The 19,851-nt window shown below is 36.0% G+C and overlaps 2 protein-coding genes across 2 annotated transcripts; both read right to left on the bottom strand.

Moving 5' to 3' along the window:
- Positions 1-22: 22 nt before the first annotated feature.
- Positions 23-5,524, bottom strand: LOC121411347 (potassium channel subfamily K member 2-like). Its single transcript, XM_041604020.1, has 3 exons — positions 4,869-5,524; positions 4,030-4,424; positions 23-3,232 (listed from the first exon to the last, which is right to left on the bottom strand). The coding sequence occupies exons 1-3, from the start codon at positions 5,308-5,310 to the stop codon at positions 3,038-3,040; spliced, it is 1,032 nt and encodes a 343-aa protein (XP_041459954.1). The 5' UTR covers positions 5,311-5,524; the 3' UTR covers positions 23-3,037.
- Positions 5,525-6,749: 1,225 nt separating this feature from the next.
- LOC121412066 (beta-1,3-galactosyltransferase 5-like) lies at positions 6,750-9,199 on the bottom strand. The gene is made up of 2 exons (XM_041604977.1): positions 8,271-9,199; positions 6,750-7,500 (listed from the first exon to the last, which is right to left on the bottom strand). Exons 1-2 carry the CDS (start codon positions 9,197-9,199, stop codon positions 7,155-7,157), a joined length of 1,275 nt encoding a protein of 424 aa, XP_041460911.1. The 3' UTR covers positions 6,750-7,154.
- Between the last annotated feature and the right edge of the window lie 10,652 nt (positions 9,200-19,851).

The following is a 19,851-nucleotide window of genomic DNA, read 5'->3' as shown; positions in this document are numbered from 1 at the left end:
ATTGATTATTATTACAATCATTGATTATCGCAGTTTTATTAAAATATATCGGAGTGTATGTGAGCGATATCAGACATGAAAATGTAATAATCTTCAGTCCCTTTTTTATAGATCGAATGCAAAACAGAGAAACCACTTCAACCATTTTTCTTTTCATGTACATTCAGTATTGGCCAGTATCCGGGTGCCGCAACACTGCACACGCACTTTACTGATAAAAATTTAGTATAGTCTCATTCGGTTTTGGAATAGAATAGTGTTGAACATTAATATTATGTCTAATTGATCATATTTGGGACTGACCTACCTTAAATGCCACCACCCAAAAGATGTGACGCAAAGTACGAGTTTAGAATCAGTGCTTTCCTCATGCACATAAATGGTAATCATCTATACTTTTATAACCTGAATATTTTATTAACCATAACAGTCCCTTGTCTAGTTCCTTACATGTACTAAGCATAAGATAAAGATTAAAACAAAATGAAGTATAAATCAGTATTTATTTTAATACATCCATGCTTACATTGAATACTATAGATTTTACATCTGTCTGCCCTGCAAAGATTTTGAATGATGTTTGTAAGCACTTTAAAATTGATGCTTGTTCTGATGTGGGTTTTGGTATGAATTAAAGACATGAGAAATTATAGATGAGATATAATGTTTGTTGTCATTCAATTTATTTTCCGAAATGGAATGATGTCGATATAAGTATTGTGAGATATTATTAAAGTTGACCTGAAATCCTTATTGAATAAAATGAAAGAAGTTTTGACTATGGAGTAGATGCTACGGTGTTTTGAGAGTTAAGAACAAAGGTTAAGAAAGACTAGTATAAAACGAGAGTGAGAAAGAGAGAGAAAGTGTGTGTGTGTGTGTGTGTGTGCATGGGTGAGGGTGAGTGTGTATGTGAGTACGGGCACGAGATGTATGTCGTGAGAAGTTGGGTTCTAGTAGTGCAAAGTGTGCGAGAGTGAGGCGGTGCGTATGTGTCCGAGTGTAAAACGGAAAAAAAAACATAAGACAGATGACTGCAATTTCATCCAAAAGCGTTATATCAATGCGTCGAGGGCAGTTTTAATGTTTAGAGATTGAAATATATCAATATGAAATCAAAGAGCATTTGATAAATATCAGTTGTTCTGGATTTTATTTGTGTAATTTCATTTTGAAAATCTTTGGTGCAGGGGGCGCTGTTTAAGCAAGAAACAGAAACTTGATTAATGCATGGACCTATGTAACGACACTATAGGTCACCTCATTTGAGCTGTTCGTTTCTTCTCCCTACTTATTATCTTTCTTTTCCTTTTTGGGTTCTTCTCTTTGTTATTTGTGTGGTCACTTTCTTTAGTTCGTTTCTCTTTTTACAGGTCTTTCTCTCCCATCCATTTCCCCCTAAACCAACAATTCTTATTGTCCATTCCATATATCTGTCTTTGATCCAATAAAGATAAAGAATGAAGAAATGAAATAAGTATTAAAATGATGGGACAAGATAAGTTTAAAACTGAATAATTGGGCTTTTTTTATGACAATAATTAGTTTGACCATATCACTATGATTTCTCGTTAAAAAATGTATTATCAATCACTAGCGTAATTGAAGTTTACTGTTGGCGAAAGTGATGGGACCAACTTTCATGTCAAATGCCATTTGGATATATAATGATGATGATAATAATAATAATAACAATCATCATCATCATCATAATAATAATACTTACATTTACAAAGCGCTTCATAATTGTGCTTCTATGCGCTTTTCATGTAATTATTATGTACATCAATTTCCCGAAAGTGGGAACGAGGAAAACTAATTGATCTTAGATCAACATGGGACGTCTTTTCCACTGTTACCCTTGTGTACTTTCATGATTTTCACTGTTGTTGTTTTATGAGATAAGAATCGACCATGGGATTACATAATTCTTGTTTATATCACTTTGTAGTTAAATGTGCTGGTTTGTGCAATGTTATTGAACTCCATGAAATGATGCAGTATGATGATAATAGATTAACGAGGAATAAATGACATAACTTTTATTAATTCAGGCATTGTGATGACATGTGATATTTCTTACGTCTTTGACACACACACACACACATTTACTAGTTACTGTACTAGTGCTATTTCCTGCGCTGTACTGTACTATTACTTTCTAAATTATCCCATTAGAAATGACATTCAATATAAATAATGATAACAACAACCAAAAAAAAAACAATAATAATAATGATAATAATAATAATAATGAAAATACATGGTATAATTTGTTAGATAAATGCAATGTACACAATCCCAAATTTTCGCGCGCACACACATACTTTCCACATACACATACTATCAGCCATAAACACAAAAACACCCCAAGCTCGAAGGAGCGCTCACAAACGCAAACACACCCACTCAAAACACATACACAACACTTATAAACACACACACACACAAACCGACCTTCGCACATACAACAACACACGCCCACATACATTCTTTAAATCATGTTTTCAATAACTGGTTAATAAATCCAAAATAATTATGTGTTTAACTGCCAAAACCAAACCAATTTAAGTTATTTAAATGAATTTAATTGAGATGACAATAACCTTTTATTAAAAAAAAAAACATTGAACATAGTCAATTTAAAGGGATCTTAATAAAAAAAACATAAAATTCTGTCACCCACTTGACATCTAGTCCGTCCTGTGTCATTGTAATTTGCGTAAGAATACAAAAAATCAAATATTATTAAGTAGGCTTACAACTGTATGATGTAATTCTAGCTCTTGTTTGTAGCAATTGACTTCAAAAAGCTAATAAGCTCATTGTTTCTTCCAGTTCGCAGTGCCTGCGTATATACTTGGCGAGGATACAGGCATTGGCTACAATGTTGAAGAATCCATGGACTTCGTGTTAAGGAAATCGTAACCCCCCAAAGATAAATAATAATCATCCACGTGGAGAAAAAAAATTGACTATAACAGTACATGGCCATAGAAGTATTTTTTCTATATCTGCTTTTAATGTGATCTCCTGACTATTCAGAACTGCCTCCTTGGATGCCTGTTTCTCCATCTCGTGTAACTTTCCGATGATGCAGGCGGCGCATTGACTTGAGGCTTAAGATACGACTGGAGATGTCTTCGACACCCTGTCGTTCAGCCTTGGAGACGTTGTTAAACATGATGGAGAGTATAGCCACGCAGGTGATCAGGAGGACAAAATGACCACTCTGAAAGAGAATGGGACGAAAGGATGTTTGGTTAGGTTTGGATAAGAATAGCAAAACGACGCCAACTAATCATACTGCATGGTTTTTTTTTCTTTGAGTGAGGCTACGATGGATGGGAAGATACATTCTTTAACATAAAAGCTAAGCCCCTAATAATTAAGTCTATCCATCTCTGATACTCCCATTCAGCATAGACAAAACAATTGAGAATGTAGGAAAGCTACTGTAGAAGACACATAATTCCTCCAAAGAGACGATCATAGCTGTCATTTTAAAAAGCGCCTTGAGTACTCCACAGGATGGATTTGGCGCGATATAAGTCTAATAAATATTATCATTATTATTATCATCATCATCTTTTGCATCATCGGCTTTACCGCATTCTCGAGTTTTTTTATTTCTACGATGAATGTTAGGGGAAGTGATGGAAAGGCACTAGGGAAATCCTGAGCATGTTAAGTGAAAGTCCTTATTGGTAAACTAGGAAAACGTCAGATATCTATACAAATGACATTTTCAGCAGTTAACCACAATCGACTTGGGAACATACATTGATTTTTCAAGCTACGAGTCTATGTATGCAATAGGCATGGTATACATGCACTGTATATAATATATTGATGAACGGTTATAGGTCATACGTTACAATACATTAGACAATGCACATATAGGTTTAAGGAATTAGTAAGAGGTTATGAAATGTTTCTTTAAAATCAAATTTTAAGGAATTAGTAATTATGAAATACCCATTTGCTACAATACTTCAAATGCAAATTTCAATGTCTCTGGAAACTGACCTGTATGAAAAATCGGACAGGTTCTGCACCTCCTGGGTGATCTTCCACCTCTATATCGCCAAATCCTATGGTAGTCATCGTTACCATAGCGAAATACATACATTGTAGCCAGCTCCAGTCTTCTTGGGTATGGTAATGAATGACACTTGATGGAACCATCAATAAAATATACGCTAACAGGAGGTTAAAGAAAAATACCCAAGGTGTCCAGAAACGACTTCGGGTGACCACGCTGATGTGGAGTCTCTTAGAAATCTTGATTACTGGTTCGGCAAGCGACTGCAGTATTTTACCAACTGACCAGATTATGGTTCCTACGAACGGTATGCCCATGCTAGCATAAATAACGCAGAAGAACTGACCTCTATCTGTGCGTGGTGCTGTATACCCGAACCCTGTAAAGATATTGAAACACACTTTATACTGCGCTAATCTGGCTAATTGTTTTGTCAACGTTTTACGGCTACACAAACAGGTCAATTTAACGTGATGAAAATGTTTGTGCCCCCCCCCCCCCGATTCGTCGTCATACTAATTTGAAGAGAACTAGACGACTCTTTTATGTTCAACTGTGCTTCCCAAAATAATGAAAGCACCGATCTCCCGAAAAACCTTTTTTTTTCTAACATTACATTAACATGTAACACAGTTAAATCATTAAAAACATTAAAGACAAAATGTCGTTAAAATCAAATGGAGATTGGCCTGATGATACTTTACGATATTCTTCCCTCTACTTATTCTAGAATCAATATAAGAAAAGATAAGCGAATTTTAACACCTTAACTGAGTGTGTTAATAATAAAGTATAAAAATGCTTGCCTGTTGGAGAAACTTACCTACTGTTGTTACAACCGATGTGACTAATATGAAATTCGGTTTATAAGACCACATACGTGCAAATGAAGTGTCATTGATTATACCCTCAATCATCAGATTAGCGTACCGATCTCCACCGACATAGGCCCCTTCCCGTAGAGCCCTCATCACGATATTCAAGAGTTCATCGACATCCTCCTCGCACAGACAATCATTTTGCAATTCAAATTGATGGAGTGCTGCTTCGAAGTCTTCATGAGCTTGAACTGCCAACGGACGTTCCATTGCGCGAAAAACGAGCGCGCCGACAAAAAGATATGTTAAGATAACAGCAAGGAGGATAAAACATCTTAACCACTTCTTTATAACTGACGACGATGACGGTGGTGATGGCGACATCGTTTGTTCTGGTTCTGTATCTCCTTGGACATCGCTATTGGCGGTCAGTTCTGCAGTGGCCATCGTAATTTGCCATTACATCTCATTGCAATTATTGTTGAAAGTTTCTGCCACTATTTCCTGACCAGATTGATTTAATAAATCTCTCACAGCTATGTGGTGCAAACAAACGCTAACGATCTTCTTTTATGCGCCAGACTTGTACAACTTCTTAACACGGATAAAAACGATGTTGTTTTCATCTTGATGTGATGATTAAATGGCCTCGCTCTAACCTTACTCTACCACTAAACCGAAATTCAAGCCAACTTTTATGGAGCTGCTCATGAATAAACTCATATAATTATGTGCGGGTTGTCATTATTCTGTGTATTACAAAGCAATATTAATTACATATACGTACCCAGCCAGACACACCCTCCCACTCCGACACACATATACAGTGCGTATCAAAAAAAAGTTTACACTCAGAAAAATTCCTGTAAAATTATCTATTTGTAATATCCGGAAGTCTTTTTCACATTTTAACATTGGTACAGATCCATTTAAGCAAATGACGATATAAATGTCGAAAAATATTTCCGCTTGAGTAAGCACCACTTACTTTTGAAAAGTTAGTGAAAAATGATTTGCGCAGAACTTTGAAATAGTTATGCGAATAAAAGTAGACCTTAATCATGAATAACACATGGAATTTAGCTAGTAAAATTGATTTGAAGATATCTTTTACCTTTTTAAACTTGTTTCCTTGCCCAAAACACTCCGAAGAGTGCATTGCGCCCAACCCCACTCCCCCAAACACCGAGGCCATCGTGACGATATTTGCTTTACACTGAGCTTTGATTCACATGAAATGGCTTAGGCTTCATTTTAATTTTGTTAATCATTGGCAAGCTTGGGAAAAGTGTGGAGAAACAAGTATTAGATGAAAAATGAAATGTAAACCCACTTTAAATGATACAAACTCAGTGAAAAAATGCTGGAGATGTCTGATATAAATTTTTGTTCAGATTCAGTCATGTCCTCAGATCCAGCTGGCACAAAAATGGTAACGGTTGAGCTTATTAAGTGTTGAAAATTCAATTAGGGTAGCAAAATTGTTACAAAATGCTTGAATGTATCCGTTTTATTTCAATTGACTAAAGGTGCAAGGGAAATGTATGAGAAATGTTTCGCAAGTTAAGTTCGATTTCGCCCTTTCCCCTTTACACAGCGTGAAAACGAGCATTTCTGCGCAAACAGATTTCTGCGAGCTTTACAAAAATGGACCGTGCTCACTCACGTGTAAGATTCTGTCAAAACTTTTACTTTCATTAGATAGATGAGACCCAAACCCAAGATTATATGTGAAAATATTACCCACATGTTGTATATTTTTCAATTCCCAGGGCTTTTTCAAAGTGTAAACTTTTTTTTATACGCACTGTAGAATGATAGAAGAGATATACGGGTTTGTAAAAGAAAGTATTTTCCTTTTTTTTTTACATTTCTTTGGCGGCTCTCTAGGTATATTCCGGGAGTATGTTCCATTTATAGAGCATTATCACCATCACGTTTCCCAATAAATAACTGTCAGGCACATTGGGAATAGTTCGTCGAGTGTTTTATGATATGGCACCATCAATTACAGGGGCCGGTGCAAGTGGACATGACCTACCCTCCCGAGTCATATTCTTGGGGGTCGCCAGCGATAATATTGGAGTTGAAATACAGTACAATAATGAGTAAAAGTAAACGTGTCTCTAACAATGTCTCCTTCAGTTGCCGAGATTTTTGTTTCAAATGTGATATTTCTAGATATTGCAATTTTGAATCAAGGTGACCAACATGCAACAATTGCTCCCAACTTGAGGGACCACCTGATCATGTGCATGCTCACACCATCAGTAGGTTGGCATTTGTTTTGCTCAGTCTATGGATGTTCCATTATTGGGACACGTGTTTGGGTGATCTTGTGTCTTTTTAAGAAGTTTGAAATTGAAGAATTTAACTCCATGAAGCGTGAAAAGTGAAAGGATTTGGCAGGGTCGGGAAACAACATTATAGAGGGATATGCGGAATCGCGGCTCATCATCGAGTTGAACCCCTGCTTTCTGAAAACATATCCCGACAAACAGGTCCTCCAGTCGAACGAGCTTGGTTGATCGAGCCTCGTGAAAGGCCATTCTGATAGCTACTGAAGTAATCACATAGGCTGATCCTCCAAGGTAAGGTGGATAGGTGCTCCCAGGGTATTCATGCTCAGGAACAAACCTACGGAAAAAAATGAGAGAAAACACTGATGATAAGCCATCTGAGAAAGATGTGTTTAAAATTAAGAATTTTCTAAAACTGATGAGCATGTTTGAGATCTTTCTTAAGTCGGGGGATCGTTTCATGGAAAGACACGTCAGACGATTTATCCGTCAAGTCTTATTTTATCGGACAGTAATTTCGTGTCTAGTAACAGTGCATCTCAATCCAGTCAAATTTGAGGAAAGTAGTCAAATTTAAGGATAGTTGTCAGATCTGAGAACTTGTCGAAAACATATACTTGCTGAAACGGTACAGCCTTATCAAGATTCTCTTTGAAATGTGAGTATTGTCACGGTCCTGAGAAGTATTGCTGTTCTGAGAAGAAAAAAAAATGCTAGCATAACTTGCCTTATAGGCTGGAATTTTAAATTAGACAAATTTATGTCGTATTGGTTAAAAAGTCTTGGCTCTTCCAATAATGAAAGGTCTATATATAGGCTATATACACTCTAAAAACAAATCAGTCAAAAATGACTGGTTAATAGGGTCAGCTGGGAGCAACTGTTATTCTAGTCATATTTGACTATTTTCTAGTCATATTTTACTAGAAAAGAGTTATTTCTGACTAGAATATATGTCAGAATTGCCATATTAGTTGCTCCCAGCTGACTACTGGTCTAGTCAATTTGACTGATTTGTTTTAAGAGTGTATAGCAATTAAAGACTGTCGGACTGGTTTACTACCTTCAGTTACTTTGTAATTTAAAATTTCTGTGGCAGTTTCTTACCATTTGTGGAGTTGTAATCGAATTGGTTTCACATTAACCCACTTTCTCCCCATGGCATAAGGTTTTGCCCAATTCCTGTATCCGTCTAGATACGTTGCAAGCTTTGGAATGTTGACGTATACATCCGAATCCGTTTTCATGAAGAACTTGAACGAGCTTCCACACTGTGTCGCCGCCCACTGCAGTCCCATTAATGTCTTGACTGGGAGGTTCTCGTAGGTGTCTTCAAAGGCTCCCTGGATGATATCATCATACTCTTTGGCTTCGTGTTCGACCAAGAATGGTGACTGTCCATCGTTTTCAACCATCGTACCAAGCAAATAAACAACGTGAACTTGACCCGATTTTACTTCAGGTACATCAGCCCAAGTTTGGCGTATTGCCTTTCGAACTCGGGCTTTTTGTGTGTGTGACGTAACCATGATGACCAGGAGACGGCGCGCCAAGTTGATAACAGGGGAAGAAGGTTGACAAAACCTCTCAGGGGATATCAAAATTTCAACAGGGTTTCCATTTCTATCTTTTTCTCGAGAGATATGATTTAATGTCGTCTGCTGTGCTGCAATTTTCTTTTTCATTTCATCTACTATCACGAGTTGTTCTTTGGTCATGGTTGGTCGTCTAAGAGGTCTTTTGATTGTTTCTTTAATCTTGTTACCCTGAGTTAAGTCGCTTCTTTCTTCGAAATGAATTATGGCATTTTGATCTGAAAACGGCACAGCTTTGTTATTAGTAGACCGAGCTTTTCCTGCTGTCTTGTTTGATGACGACGATGCGAGTGGTATTGAGGAAAATAGTGATGTCGAGAAAGACGACTTTTGTGGAGATCGTGAAAGGAAGAGAAACTGCAGCAAACAAATAAAGAGAATGTTGACGAGTACAATCACAGTCAGTATGAACTTTGAGCTGCACCTCATTGCAACCTGCATACTGGACAAGAAAGAAAAAGGAGGAAATGTAAAAATGGAAATAAAAAATACAATATTGATACCCCCATATTGGGACCCGACGATGACACACGCTAACCGTTCATGTATACGGGATTTGAAATACTAAATGACTTGTATGTTTTATAATGTAAATCATGGTGTGACGACTCCTTGAATATACAAATGTATTTGTATTATTATGTTTTGATCAAAGTTTCTTTATCACCAAATGTAGAAAAAGAAGCATTTCATATAAGATACAACTATTGAATGTGTGATATCATCGGCTCATTTATTTTCAAATATTCTATTGTCATTGTAGGGATTTATTTTCTATGTCTGACGTCATTTACTCTCGATGTTCGCTGTTGGCTGTGATAAATGTTACCTCATTTTGTGTATTTTATTTATATTCGTTTAATCATGTAGATTGATACTTGTTAAACTGTCCGGTGTCTTTTAAACGAAGTTTATGAAACTAAACGGGTCAACTCTACAGGGTAATTCAATAACTTTTTATAGAAATAAGCGATCTTGTATTGTTTTAAACCAGATTTTGATGAAACCGTCAGTTTTATGATAATCTGATTTCAAATTCGCTGTGATGGTGGGCCTGATCTTTTACCCTGTTAACCTAAATATACAATGCACCATTTAAATAGAACTTTTTACCTGCCTTACTTCAAGGGCGTAGACATGTGGGGGAGAGAAGGAACTAATCCACTGCCTGTAGCTCTCCGTGTAAGCGGGTATGAGTGTGTGTGGGTTTTTTGTGTGTTTGTGAGGGAGAGAGAGTTTGTATAGACCTACTCCTTTTACATTTTCTTACATTTGATTCATAAATCGGGGACGCCCCGGTCCACACCAATCAATTTCAAACCGCTACCTTTTAACCTTTAGTTTACTAATGATTTTATGATAAGTTCCTTTTCGGCCATTTATTAAAATCAAGTTGTGCGTGCCGAGCGGCGTGAATAAGTGCACCCGGTAAGTGAAATATTACTGTACTCATGCACGTGAGCCCCCTAATTAGTCTGGTTAGCGTACTAAATTAATCTGTTGAGTGTATGAGACCACAAAACAAGTCCCCACTATGGCGATTAAGTGAGTCCCCGATTGTCAAATTCCAAGACTGTGTGTGGGTGTGTATATGGAGGTGGGTGGCAGGGTTAGTCTCAATTACTCTCTTAAATTACAATTACGTTATTGAAGAAATTTTCAGTTGCAATTACTTTTCAATTAAATAACTCTTATTTCAATTACAATTACCAATTACTTTTGTCAATTAGAATTAAAAATAATTCAATTAATTTCTTTAAAAAAGTAATTAATGAAACCAAATTTATTCTGTAAATATACCACCATCTTCAACATAATTCTGAGTTGCAAATAAAAAATGACAAGATGATGGTTTAGGTTAAATAGCACGGATTCTGCTACTCTGTTACTTTCTTTGATGCTGAAGCAGTTGACATGAAAAAGGTCATGAAAATAAATCATAAATAAAGTAAGTTTATTGTAAAGTGATTAAATGTAATTAAAATTTATTGACAGTATTGAAGTCAATTACATTTTTTCCAATTGCAATTACAATTAATTTCTCTTTCAAAACTTCACTATTAAAACAAAAAATGGAATTAATTACGAAATTGATCAACTACCTTATAATTGAGCCCAACCCTGGTAGATGGGCATATTTATTCATTTGGGGGATCATACCTATTGCAACCCCCCCCCAAAAAAAAAGAGAAACACTTCAAAATTCTAGTTTTGCATGTGTGCTCTGAGAAAGAAATTCTCAAATATAAATGTTCAGTCGCCACTGATGGCATTTGTTGGCATTGCTTCATAATGCATTAACAGGCCTATTTTCGGTAGAAAAAAAAATAACCGAAATTCCCCCACGTTTAATGCCCCCACACTTTTCAGAAGCTGTTGACGCCCTTGTAAACTTGCAGTATGTCCTAGTTTTCTTAAACTCTAGCCGCTGTGCAGTATTACCGCATAGAGCTTTATAAATCCTTCATTCTGGGTAATTACAAAATTGGCATCCCTTGGGCTGAACGTGAAGTCAAACATGGTTTCCACTGGCTTTTCGATTCATCATTTTGTACAATTTGTGATGTGAGTTTTCTTTTCTGTCATCTTTCTTAGCTAACCAAATCACCAAAGAAAATATGCTAGTATTAAGTGGATCTCGTTGTTGTTTTTATACTATCATAAACATCAGCCGATTAAAGACGTACATTTATCTCAGGAGTCATTATACATATCAGCAGCCCTAGATGTAATTTAGTAGTAATTGAATAGTAATTTATATAGTACAGATGTGTTTTGAGAAATGATTTTTTTATCGTATGTAATCCTAACCAGAACGGGTTTTGGGGGATGGTCTGTTGAGACCGGGGGAAGCCTGTCGTCGATTTTAGAAACAATCATTTTGATTTCGTATTTTTTTTTGGTTTATCAATGATGGTAATTTACGCGTGAAATTCCTTGTATACGTCTAGGCAGAATATAACGCTCCCGTTTTCGCGTAAGTATTGATTGTATAGATTGGTGACCAAATAAGGTCAGTATAAACCTTTCTCGCATGATTCGCTCGCTCGCAAAGTAAGATATGATTTTTCATGTCTTGAAAATTTTGAAATTTTTAAGTATGCAGCCCCCTTAAAATTCAGTGGTATATGTGTAATAAAACAAACTGAACATCATATATACCGTTTTGCTTTTATTACGGTAGCAAACTTTGCGCCTGTATGATAAATAAATTGAAATATTAATGTGAATGAACAGCTTGTTTGTAATAATAAGAATTGCTCGAAATCTTGTTCATAGCCCTTTGTCGTGGATTTGCATTTAAAAACTCAAGAGATATTGCTAAATGAATGATCGAACTGAACAGAATTTCAGTACTTGTGGAGGAGCGAGTTCAGCTTAGATGGATTGATTTGCCGCAATAAAGATAATTTATACTGCCAATATCCAAAGTTTTAGAAGAAACAACAGTTTGGAAACCACGCAAAGTGTAAAAGCAAAATACGTCTAAATGCGTCTAAGGGTAGGTTTCGTTCGTGTATCGGCACGGGGGGGGGGGGCTTTGAGCCATGCCATGAAATTCTTTCATTCATAATTATCCTACGAGAACTTCAACAAATGTTCATTTATTAAACCCAATAACCGCTTTAGCTCATAGGTCAATAAGACATACTGGTCCTGATACCTGGAATACCCATAACAATACGTTTATATACGCTTCTACATTGAATAAATTTAAGTTCGATTTCAAACATTTTATTATTAACAGCTATTCGATCTAAGTCATTGTTTTTTTTTGTTTAATACTTACAAAAAATAAATAAATTACTATCTTTCGATACACGGCTGACATATCATCATTATAATTATGTAATATTATTTATTTTTATGTCTTTGTGGCATGCTTGATGTTTTTCATTTTGGCCCTGCTGCGTATATGGAGAATGTAAATGTTATTTTATTTTTATTTAAAAAAAAAGACGCATTCAGGGCCGTATAGTCATTTCTTGAGGGGTGTCCTTTTCAAGCCTCTGTGCTTATGACTGTCCCCTCCCATGTAATGATTGTTCTGATATTTAAATATTGTTAATTCGTTTTATTTTATGTTCAATTGTTGCATGGAAATAAAACAATCAATCAATCAATCAATCACCCCCTACAGGGAAGCCAATGGGGCTTACGCAAAAAAGAAAGAGGAAATGATAGACAGGGAGAGAAAGGGAAGAAAGACACAGAAGGGAAAAGGGAAAACTGAAATAAAGAAAAAGGGAGAGAATATAAAGAAAAAAAAATAATAAAAAGTGAAATTTAGAAGAGAGAGAGAGGAAGAAAAGCTAAAAGAGTACAAGTTGGGAGAGAAAAAGAGTGGCAGGGGGCGAGATCCAGGATCTTGCTTAGTGTAAGGGTCTGAACAATGACGAGTATTTCGTTAGTTCATTATGGACGTAAACGGTGATATCAGGCTACAATTGGAACTCATCACCTTGCTTCTCATAGGGGTTTAGGGTAAGCAATGAGCACTTTTGATTTATACATCCTCTTAAATATGTCATTATTTCTAAAGAGATTATTTTGACATTAATTTGTAAATGGACAGATATATATTTAATGATAGCAGATTACTTCATTTCAAATGAGACTGTAAAAGACTGTAATAGTCTATCTTTATGTGTTATACATACTGTTAAAAATATAATTATTTCTATAAAGATTACTGTGATATTTGTAAATGGACAGAGCTATAATAATGAAATAAGGTTGAAAACAATGGATTATCCTATTGGGCTTTTTACAGGCCAATATGACGCCAAAAAGGACCCCACGAAGGGAAGGAGGGGTCTGAAAATTTGAACCCCATAATTTTTGGTCTAAAGGGACCCTATCGAAGCCAAAACAACCAAAAAATCAATCAATCCTACGGGATTACACACCATACCGCACTATAAATTACGATAGAAGATTATTTCGTGGAAATGAGACTGTAAATGTGTATCTATATGCAGTGGCGTAACTACGGGGCACGTGCCCCCCCCCCCCGATCGGCTTGCCCCCCACTCCCCCCGGGAAAAAGAGAAAAAGAGGGAGAAAGGAAAAGAAACGTAGTGGGAAAGAATAAATTATTGTTCATTATAGTTATAATTATGTAATGTTATACTAAACATAAGAAACATTTTTTCATAACTTTATGAAACATTATTTGCTCAGGGCCTATGTTTTTATTGTTTCTGATGCTCGCATTGTTTGTTTAACGAGATATATAATCCTGTTGTACTAAAATCTCCCGTTTTCAAGTCAATATACACCTAATATATTTCCTCGCACTTCATGCTATTATTGTTTTATGTAGTGACATATGCTTATTTTTATGACTAATTAACATGATTGCCCCATTTTAAGGTCTTTATATGACATATTGCCTGTCAGTGCTTACATTCGCATTAGTGGATTAGTGTGATATGTCTGCTCTTCATGAATTCCTAAATTCAGTCCTTAAAATGTCCCTCTTACTGATCTAACTATACAAAATTTTCAGCTCGCGCTCGCATCATTTGGTTAGTGAAATATGTAGTCTTGGTGAATTCCTACAAACAAGCCTTATAATGCCCCTCTACAGGTCTGAATTTCCTAAATCGGTGGTCAATTTAAGCCCGCTCGCATTATTTGATAAGTGAGATACGTATACAAAGACTACAAGTGCTTCATGTGTTTAGATGTAATTCTAACAAAATCAACAAGCGCTTGGCACTCGCATCTAATGACTAGGTTACACTTCGTACTTCCGTAGGTTCGTAATTCCGAAGGGTCGTAATTCCGAAGGGTCGTAATTCCGAAGCACGTAAATTGCCTGTACCTCGATGTTCGTTAATCCGAAAACGAAAAAGGGTTCGTTAATCCGAACATTTGTGGCGTAATTCCGAAAACGAAATAAGGTTCGTTGTTCCGAAGGTTCGATAATCCGAAAACGAAATGAGGTTCGTATTTTCGAAGGTTCGTTAATCCGAAAACGAAATGAGGTTCGTAATTTCGAAGGTTCGTTAATCCGAAAACGAAATGAGGTTCGTAATTCCGAAGGTTCATTAGACCAAAAACGAAATAAGGTTCGTTAATCCGAAAAGTAAATAAGGTTCGTATTTCCGAAAATGAAATTAATTCATTTTTGTAACAAGAACGGTGTTGTCCTTGCAAGATAACAAGATATTATGCAATGATAAAATAACGAACGATGATACATATGTGTGTTGTGGCAAAAGCATGTATTGATTTAAGAATAGGCGCCCGGATCGAGAAAACGCTTTATTTCGGTTTTATCTGAGCAAATGAACCTTCAGAGCTGACGAAAAATTGAAAATAAATCGTTTGTTCAGATTCAGGGACTAAATTGCTGTCTTCATTTCTTGGAAAACCAAAAGGAAATAATTGTACTTGACAACATTATCTTACCAAGCACGATATTCCTATTGGTAAAACTATGCAAAATGGATGCCATTAAAAAATACACTCAATTTTAATAATATTTTACTGTTTTGCGTGTTTTAGTATAACCTCTTATCTTATTCAAATGAATTTGGTGTGATGCTTCGGGTACAGAAAATGATTGAAACGACACCCATTACTAACATAATATAAGACAAATGTATAAAACGAAATGAGTGAAACGTTAGAAGAGAGAAAGTGATAATTTTCTTACCTTGGAATATTATCTTTACAAAATAAAAACAAATTATCATCCCAAAAGACAGATGATGTGATACAAATATTTATTCCTTGTCGTTATTTTTCCATCTTTGTGGTCCGCATTGGAACAAAATGGACAGGAAAATTGTATCTTATGAAAGACGCGCTCCTGAAACCATGCTGAAACCAACGGATTTATGAACGTTTTTGGAAAAGGTTGAACCCCAAATCCTCGGGTACCTCAGAGTATCCGAGTTTGCGCTCTGAGCATGCGCATATGTTGTCCAATCAGATTGAAGGGATACTAAGAAGACTGTGTGTAGTACCTCAAAGTTCCTGATATAGGGATAAAAGTCATCTCATTGAAATTGATGTTCGGGTTGCAGTCGGTGAATTACTATTATAAGAGTCTACAGTAAACACCTTTAACACCGAAATCGGATGTCTACGATTGGATTTTGTTGTAACATGGAGGTAAAAGAAGGAAGGAAGAAAGAAAGTTTGTTACAACCACGGCGTCCATGACCCCATCCCTGCTGAAAACTTCTTCATAAATAATACTACATACGATATACTTTGAATCAACTAAATTCGTAGTTTATTCAAAGGCAAAAATTTGTTTTAAAGTCACGCAGTATTATTAGGCATATCATTATCTAGATACGTTGGTATCATCAATAACCCCCCCCCCCCTAAAAAAAAAATGATTTCCCTCAAATTTTTTGTAGTCCTAATATACACATGCTCCGATGCTGGAATTATCAGCTAAAGATATCAGCTAAAGGTTATTCCACAACAATTAATTTTGACAGACTACTATTAATTCAGAAAAACGAAATATTTCACTTCAATCGTATTACTGCTAAAAGAAGGTAAAACATTTATTCCATATAGAGTGTGAGTATTTATAACTCATTCTGATACAATGGATAAGTTTTAAATGAACATTCTGAAAAATATTGACTTTTTTTCAAAGTGGAGCTTATCTAATATTACTTACATGAAGCCCACATGTGCATCACAATTCATAGTATAAAACTTGAAATGATGTCTGTAACTATTCAGAGTCATAAAATTGATGCTAATGATGAACTTCACTTGTTGTTTTTTTCATTTATTTATTCCATTTTGAATTCCATTTTTTGTTTTTGCTTGTTTTATATCCCACGCACGCTGCAACATTTTATTATAATTTCAGAGATTTTCCTGCGAACAGCCAACGAGATGCAATTTCACAAGTGTTCAACAGTTTTCGGTTAAAATCAGTGACAAAAATCTTTATTAGATATTCTCTTGGCCTCGTATAATACATGTAGGTACGATTAAATCTTCATTTCTATATTGACAAGAATATTGCCAATTCAACTAAAAATCACAAACAACTTAGATAACAACAGGTAGTAATACTTGACCAGCTGCGGTAAGGCATGATAGATGCCAATGGCAAGGTTACATCTTAATATCATATATATGATTTTGAAGTGAATTGTGACATGTAGGCCTATAACCGATGGGGGTCGTGGGGGCCATGCTCCCAAAGTTTCATGACCATGGAAAAGAAACAGAAGATAAAAAGAGAAATAAAACGAGAGGAAAAGGGTTAAACATGATAACTCTTCCTGAATATTATATCAAAATACATCATAAAATTTTATTTTATATTTCAAAGGTAAGAAGATTTTCTCGCTTGCTTCGCTCCCTCAGAGCTTTGTAGAAGATTTCCACATACGTCAATCCTGCATGGCCCCTCAAAATTTTAGGCTCATTACGCTAGTATAGTATAAATATATAAATCTATAGCCCTAATCCGAAATGGGCGACTCGTTTAGGAGTGCACCTTACATGTTTTTTTTTCCTTTCGTCATGCTGTCATCTTTACCTCTTATGTCTCAATGTTCGGCTGATGATAGCAATGAGACGACCGACGGTGGTGAGTTCAAGGTTTCTAAGCGAGTCATATTCTCGCTGTGGGATACCGTAGGAGGGGCGTTTGGAGGGGCTGAGGGCTGGTAGTGTCTTGCTGTTGATATTATCACCAGTGCCTAAACAATATTTGGAAGATTTAATCTCCAAACGAGGTAGAGTGGTGAGGGTAAATTGGTGGTGCAGCAATATGATTACACTGTAATAATTATCATACAGACAGTATATCATTTTCATTGACTCCCTGGAAGAGTGGGCAATTTCTGGTTTTAAAAATAAGAAATAAGGATTTTTGTGCAAATTTGAGGGGGCCAGCTCGTTGCCCAGCACACTTTTATGAGTATGAAAGTAGTGATGATGCAGTGGCGTACCTAGGATTTTCAACGGGGGGGGGGGCAAAAACATCCGCCAAAAAATTTGACAAGCAAAAAAAAAAGTCTTCAATCACAAATAAAGGATTTCGTACCAGAAAAAATGGACAAGTAAAAAAAAGAAGGTCTTCAAGCTCGTCACGGGGGGCAATAAAGGTCTTCAAGCTCGTCAGGGGGGGGGGGCAAAAACGGTCTTTCAAGCTCGTCAGGGGGCAGGGATACGTCCTTTGCATGTGTTGTGGCTCGTCAGGGGGGGGGCAGACTGCCCCCACCCCTACCACTGCCCCCCGTAGGTACGCTAGTGTGATGATGAGTTGAGAAAGTGTATCCATAGATATGGGCCTAAATATAATACCACAATAGGGGTTTATTGACAGATTTGAGATCTGGTTTTAGATGAGAAATGGCCTACATAAGAAAAAAATGTGGGCCATAATTGAGCATTATCAGACGTTCTTAATCATTTTTATTAAAGTTAATACATGAACCTACCAACGTTTGATATATAACAATTTCCATTTACTTAAAGAGCATTTTCTATATGCATAAAGTCATGTATGTATGCATAAAGTCATGTTGGTTATTGTAAACCATAAACATTTAACCCGAATGTTGGTTGCATTTATTTGTTAAATATCAATTACAGCAACAAAAACATATGAAAATAGTTCTACGTGCTCTTTCTCTGACAGTAATTTGTTTTCATAAGTTTGTCAAGAATATATACTTTGGCATTAGCCTATATGCTTACTTGATGAAAATCCAAGTTCCATTAAGAAAATTGATGTGTCTTTTTCCATATTACGATGACAAAATAAGTGCAACGTACGCGAAATACCTTCATGTTAAAAAATATGAGAAACTCTTGAACTTCTTCCCGGATCAGACCAATTTCACACGTGCGTGTTGTAAACTCATTCTCCGTCAAATTTGGTTTAATGATTCATGTTATTGAACTAAAGGGGGTTGACACACCTGAAGGTTTTAGCCACTGTATTCCAACTGAGTAACTCGGCTGTAGCTAGCCGTTTTCTTATCAAGCAGTGTCGGACAGATGGGGGAGGGGCTTTGGGAGCTTGCTAACACAATTTTTCACGACCAAGTAAAAAAACAGTAAAGGAAAGACAAAGAAAGAGAGAAGGGTGAAATAAATTATGATATATTTTTTGCCATTTCAAAATCTGTCACGAAATCGGATTTTTTGTGACAAAAAATGTCAAAATTTTTGCCCGCTCGCAAAGAAAGATAAATAAAGTGAGAAGGGTGAAATAAATTATGATATATATTTTCTTAATATCATGTCACAATCTGTCACGAAATCGGATTTTTTTTTTGTAATAAAAAATTCGATATTTTTGCCCGCTCGCATCTTTGTATAAACTTTGCTGGATACGCCATATCTGGCCCCGCTTAATTTTTGAAGACAGCATTATGTTACTATTATTAGGAATTGCCTTTTAATAACAACACGAATATTCATATGATTAATTCAAATTCTTTATCTTTTATGTTGTTGACAATATGCAATTTTGAGCATCAAGAATGGAATAATTGATATTAAGATATGGGATTAAAGAAGAAATCAGTTTGCGCCCCGCGAACAGTTACGTTGACCACATGGGCGGAAATTCCAGGAGACAGGGGGGACTTGTCCCCCTACCAAAAATAGTAGGGGGACACAATATCAAATGTCCCCCTTCTATTTTTGGTCTTTTATGATGGAAAAATGCATCATTCACATTCGAAACAATGGACTAAATGACCTTACGTTTCGGGTGAAAACTTTTTTTGCTTGTCAAATATTCCAGAGTGAATAAAATAAGATAAGGGGAAGACTAAAAAGAATCCTTCATGTCACTATATAAAATTTTCGGTCGCGCTTCGCGCTCGCATAGCTTGTTAGGTGATTGTTTAATATGGATCTTAAATATCAAGTTTGGAAGTCAATATACATTACACATTTCACCTCGGAAATCGAACTTTCATTATTTTGGGTGATTTACAAACTTATTTTTAAAAGGTGCTCTGTTAAAATGACAGCTTTATGGTCTTAATATTGAAATTTTCTGCTCGCGCTGAGCGCTCTCAAATTTCGATTTATTAAATACCTATTATTTTGCGCTCGCATTAATGGTAAAAAAAATT

This window comes from Lytechinus variegatus, chromosome 3, assembly GCF_018143015.1.
Source record: "Lytechinus variegatus isolate NC3 chromosome 3, Lvar_3.0, whole genome shotgun sequence".
In the NCBI taxonomy this organism is placed as follows: domain Eukaryota; kingdom Metazoa; phylum Echinodermata; class Echinoidea; order Temnopleuroida; family Toxopneustidae; genus Lytechinus; species Lytechinus variegatus.
Note: the sequence above shows the minus strand (reverse complement) of the source record. Positions and strands in the feature narration are given on the sequence as shown.

Excerpts from the sequence above, each read along its gene's own strand:
- LOC121412066 (XM_041604977.1), bottom strand. The coding sequence starts at position 9,199 with ATGCAGGTTGCAATGAGGTGCAGCTCAAAGTTCATACTGACTGTGATT. Across the intron at positions 7,501-8,270 it reads CGATTACAACTCCACAAATG|GTTTGTTCCTGAGCATGAAT; the intron begins GTAAGAAACTGC and ends TTTTTTCCGTAG.
- LOC121411347 (XM_041604020.1), bottom strand. The coding sequence starts at position 5,310 with ATGGCCACTGCAGAACTGACCGCCAATAGCGATGTCCAAGGAGATACA. Across the intron at positions 4,425-4,868 it reads ATCGGTTGTAACAACAGTAG|GGTTCGGGTATACAGCACCA; the intron begins GTAAGTTTCTCC and ends ATATCTTTACAG. Across the intron at positions 3,233-4,029 it reads CTGTCCGATTTTTCATACAG|AGTGGTCATTTTGTCCTCCT; the intron begins GTCAGTTTCCAG and ends ATTCTCTTTCAG.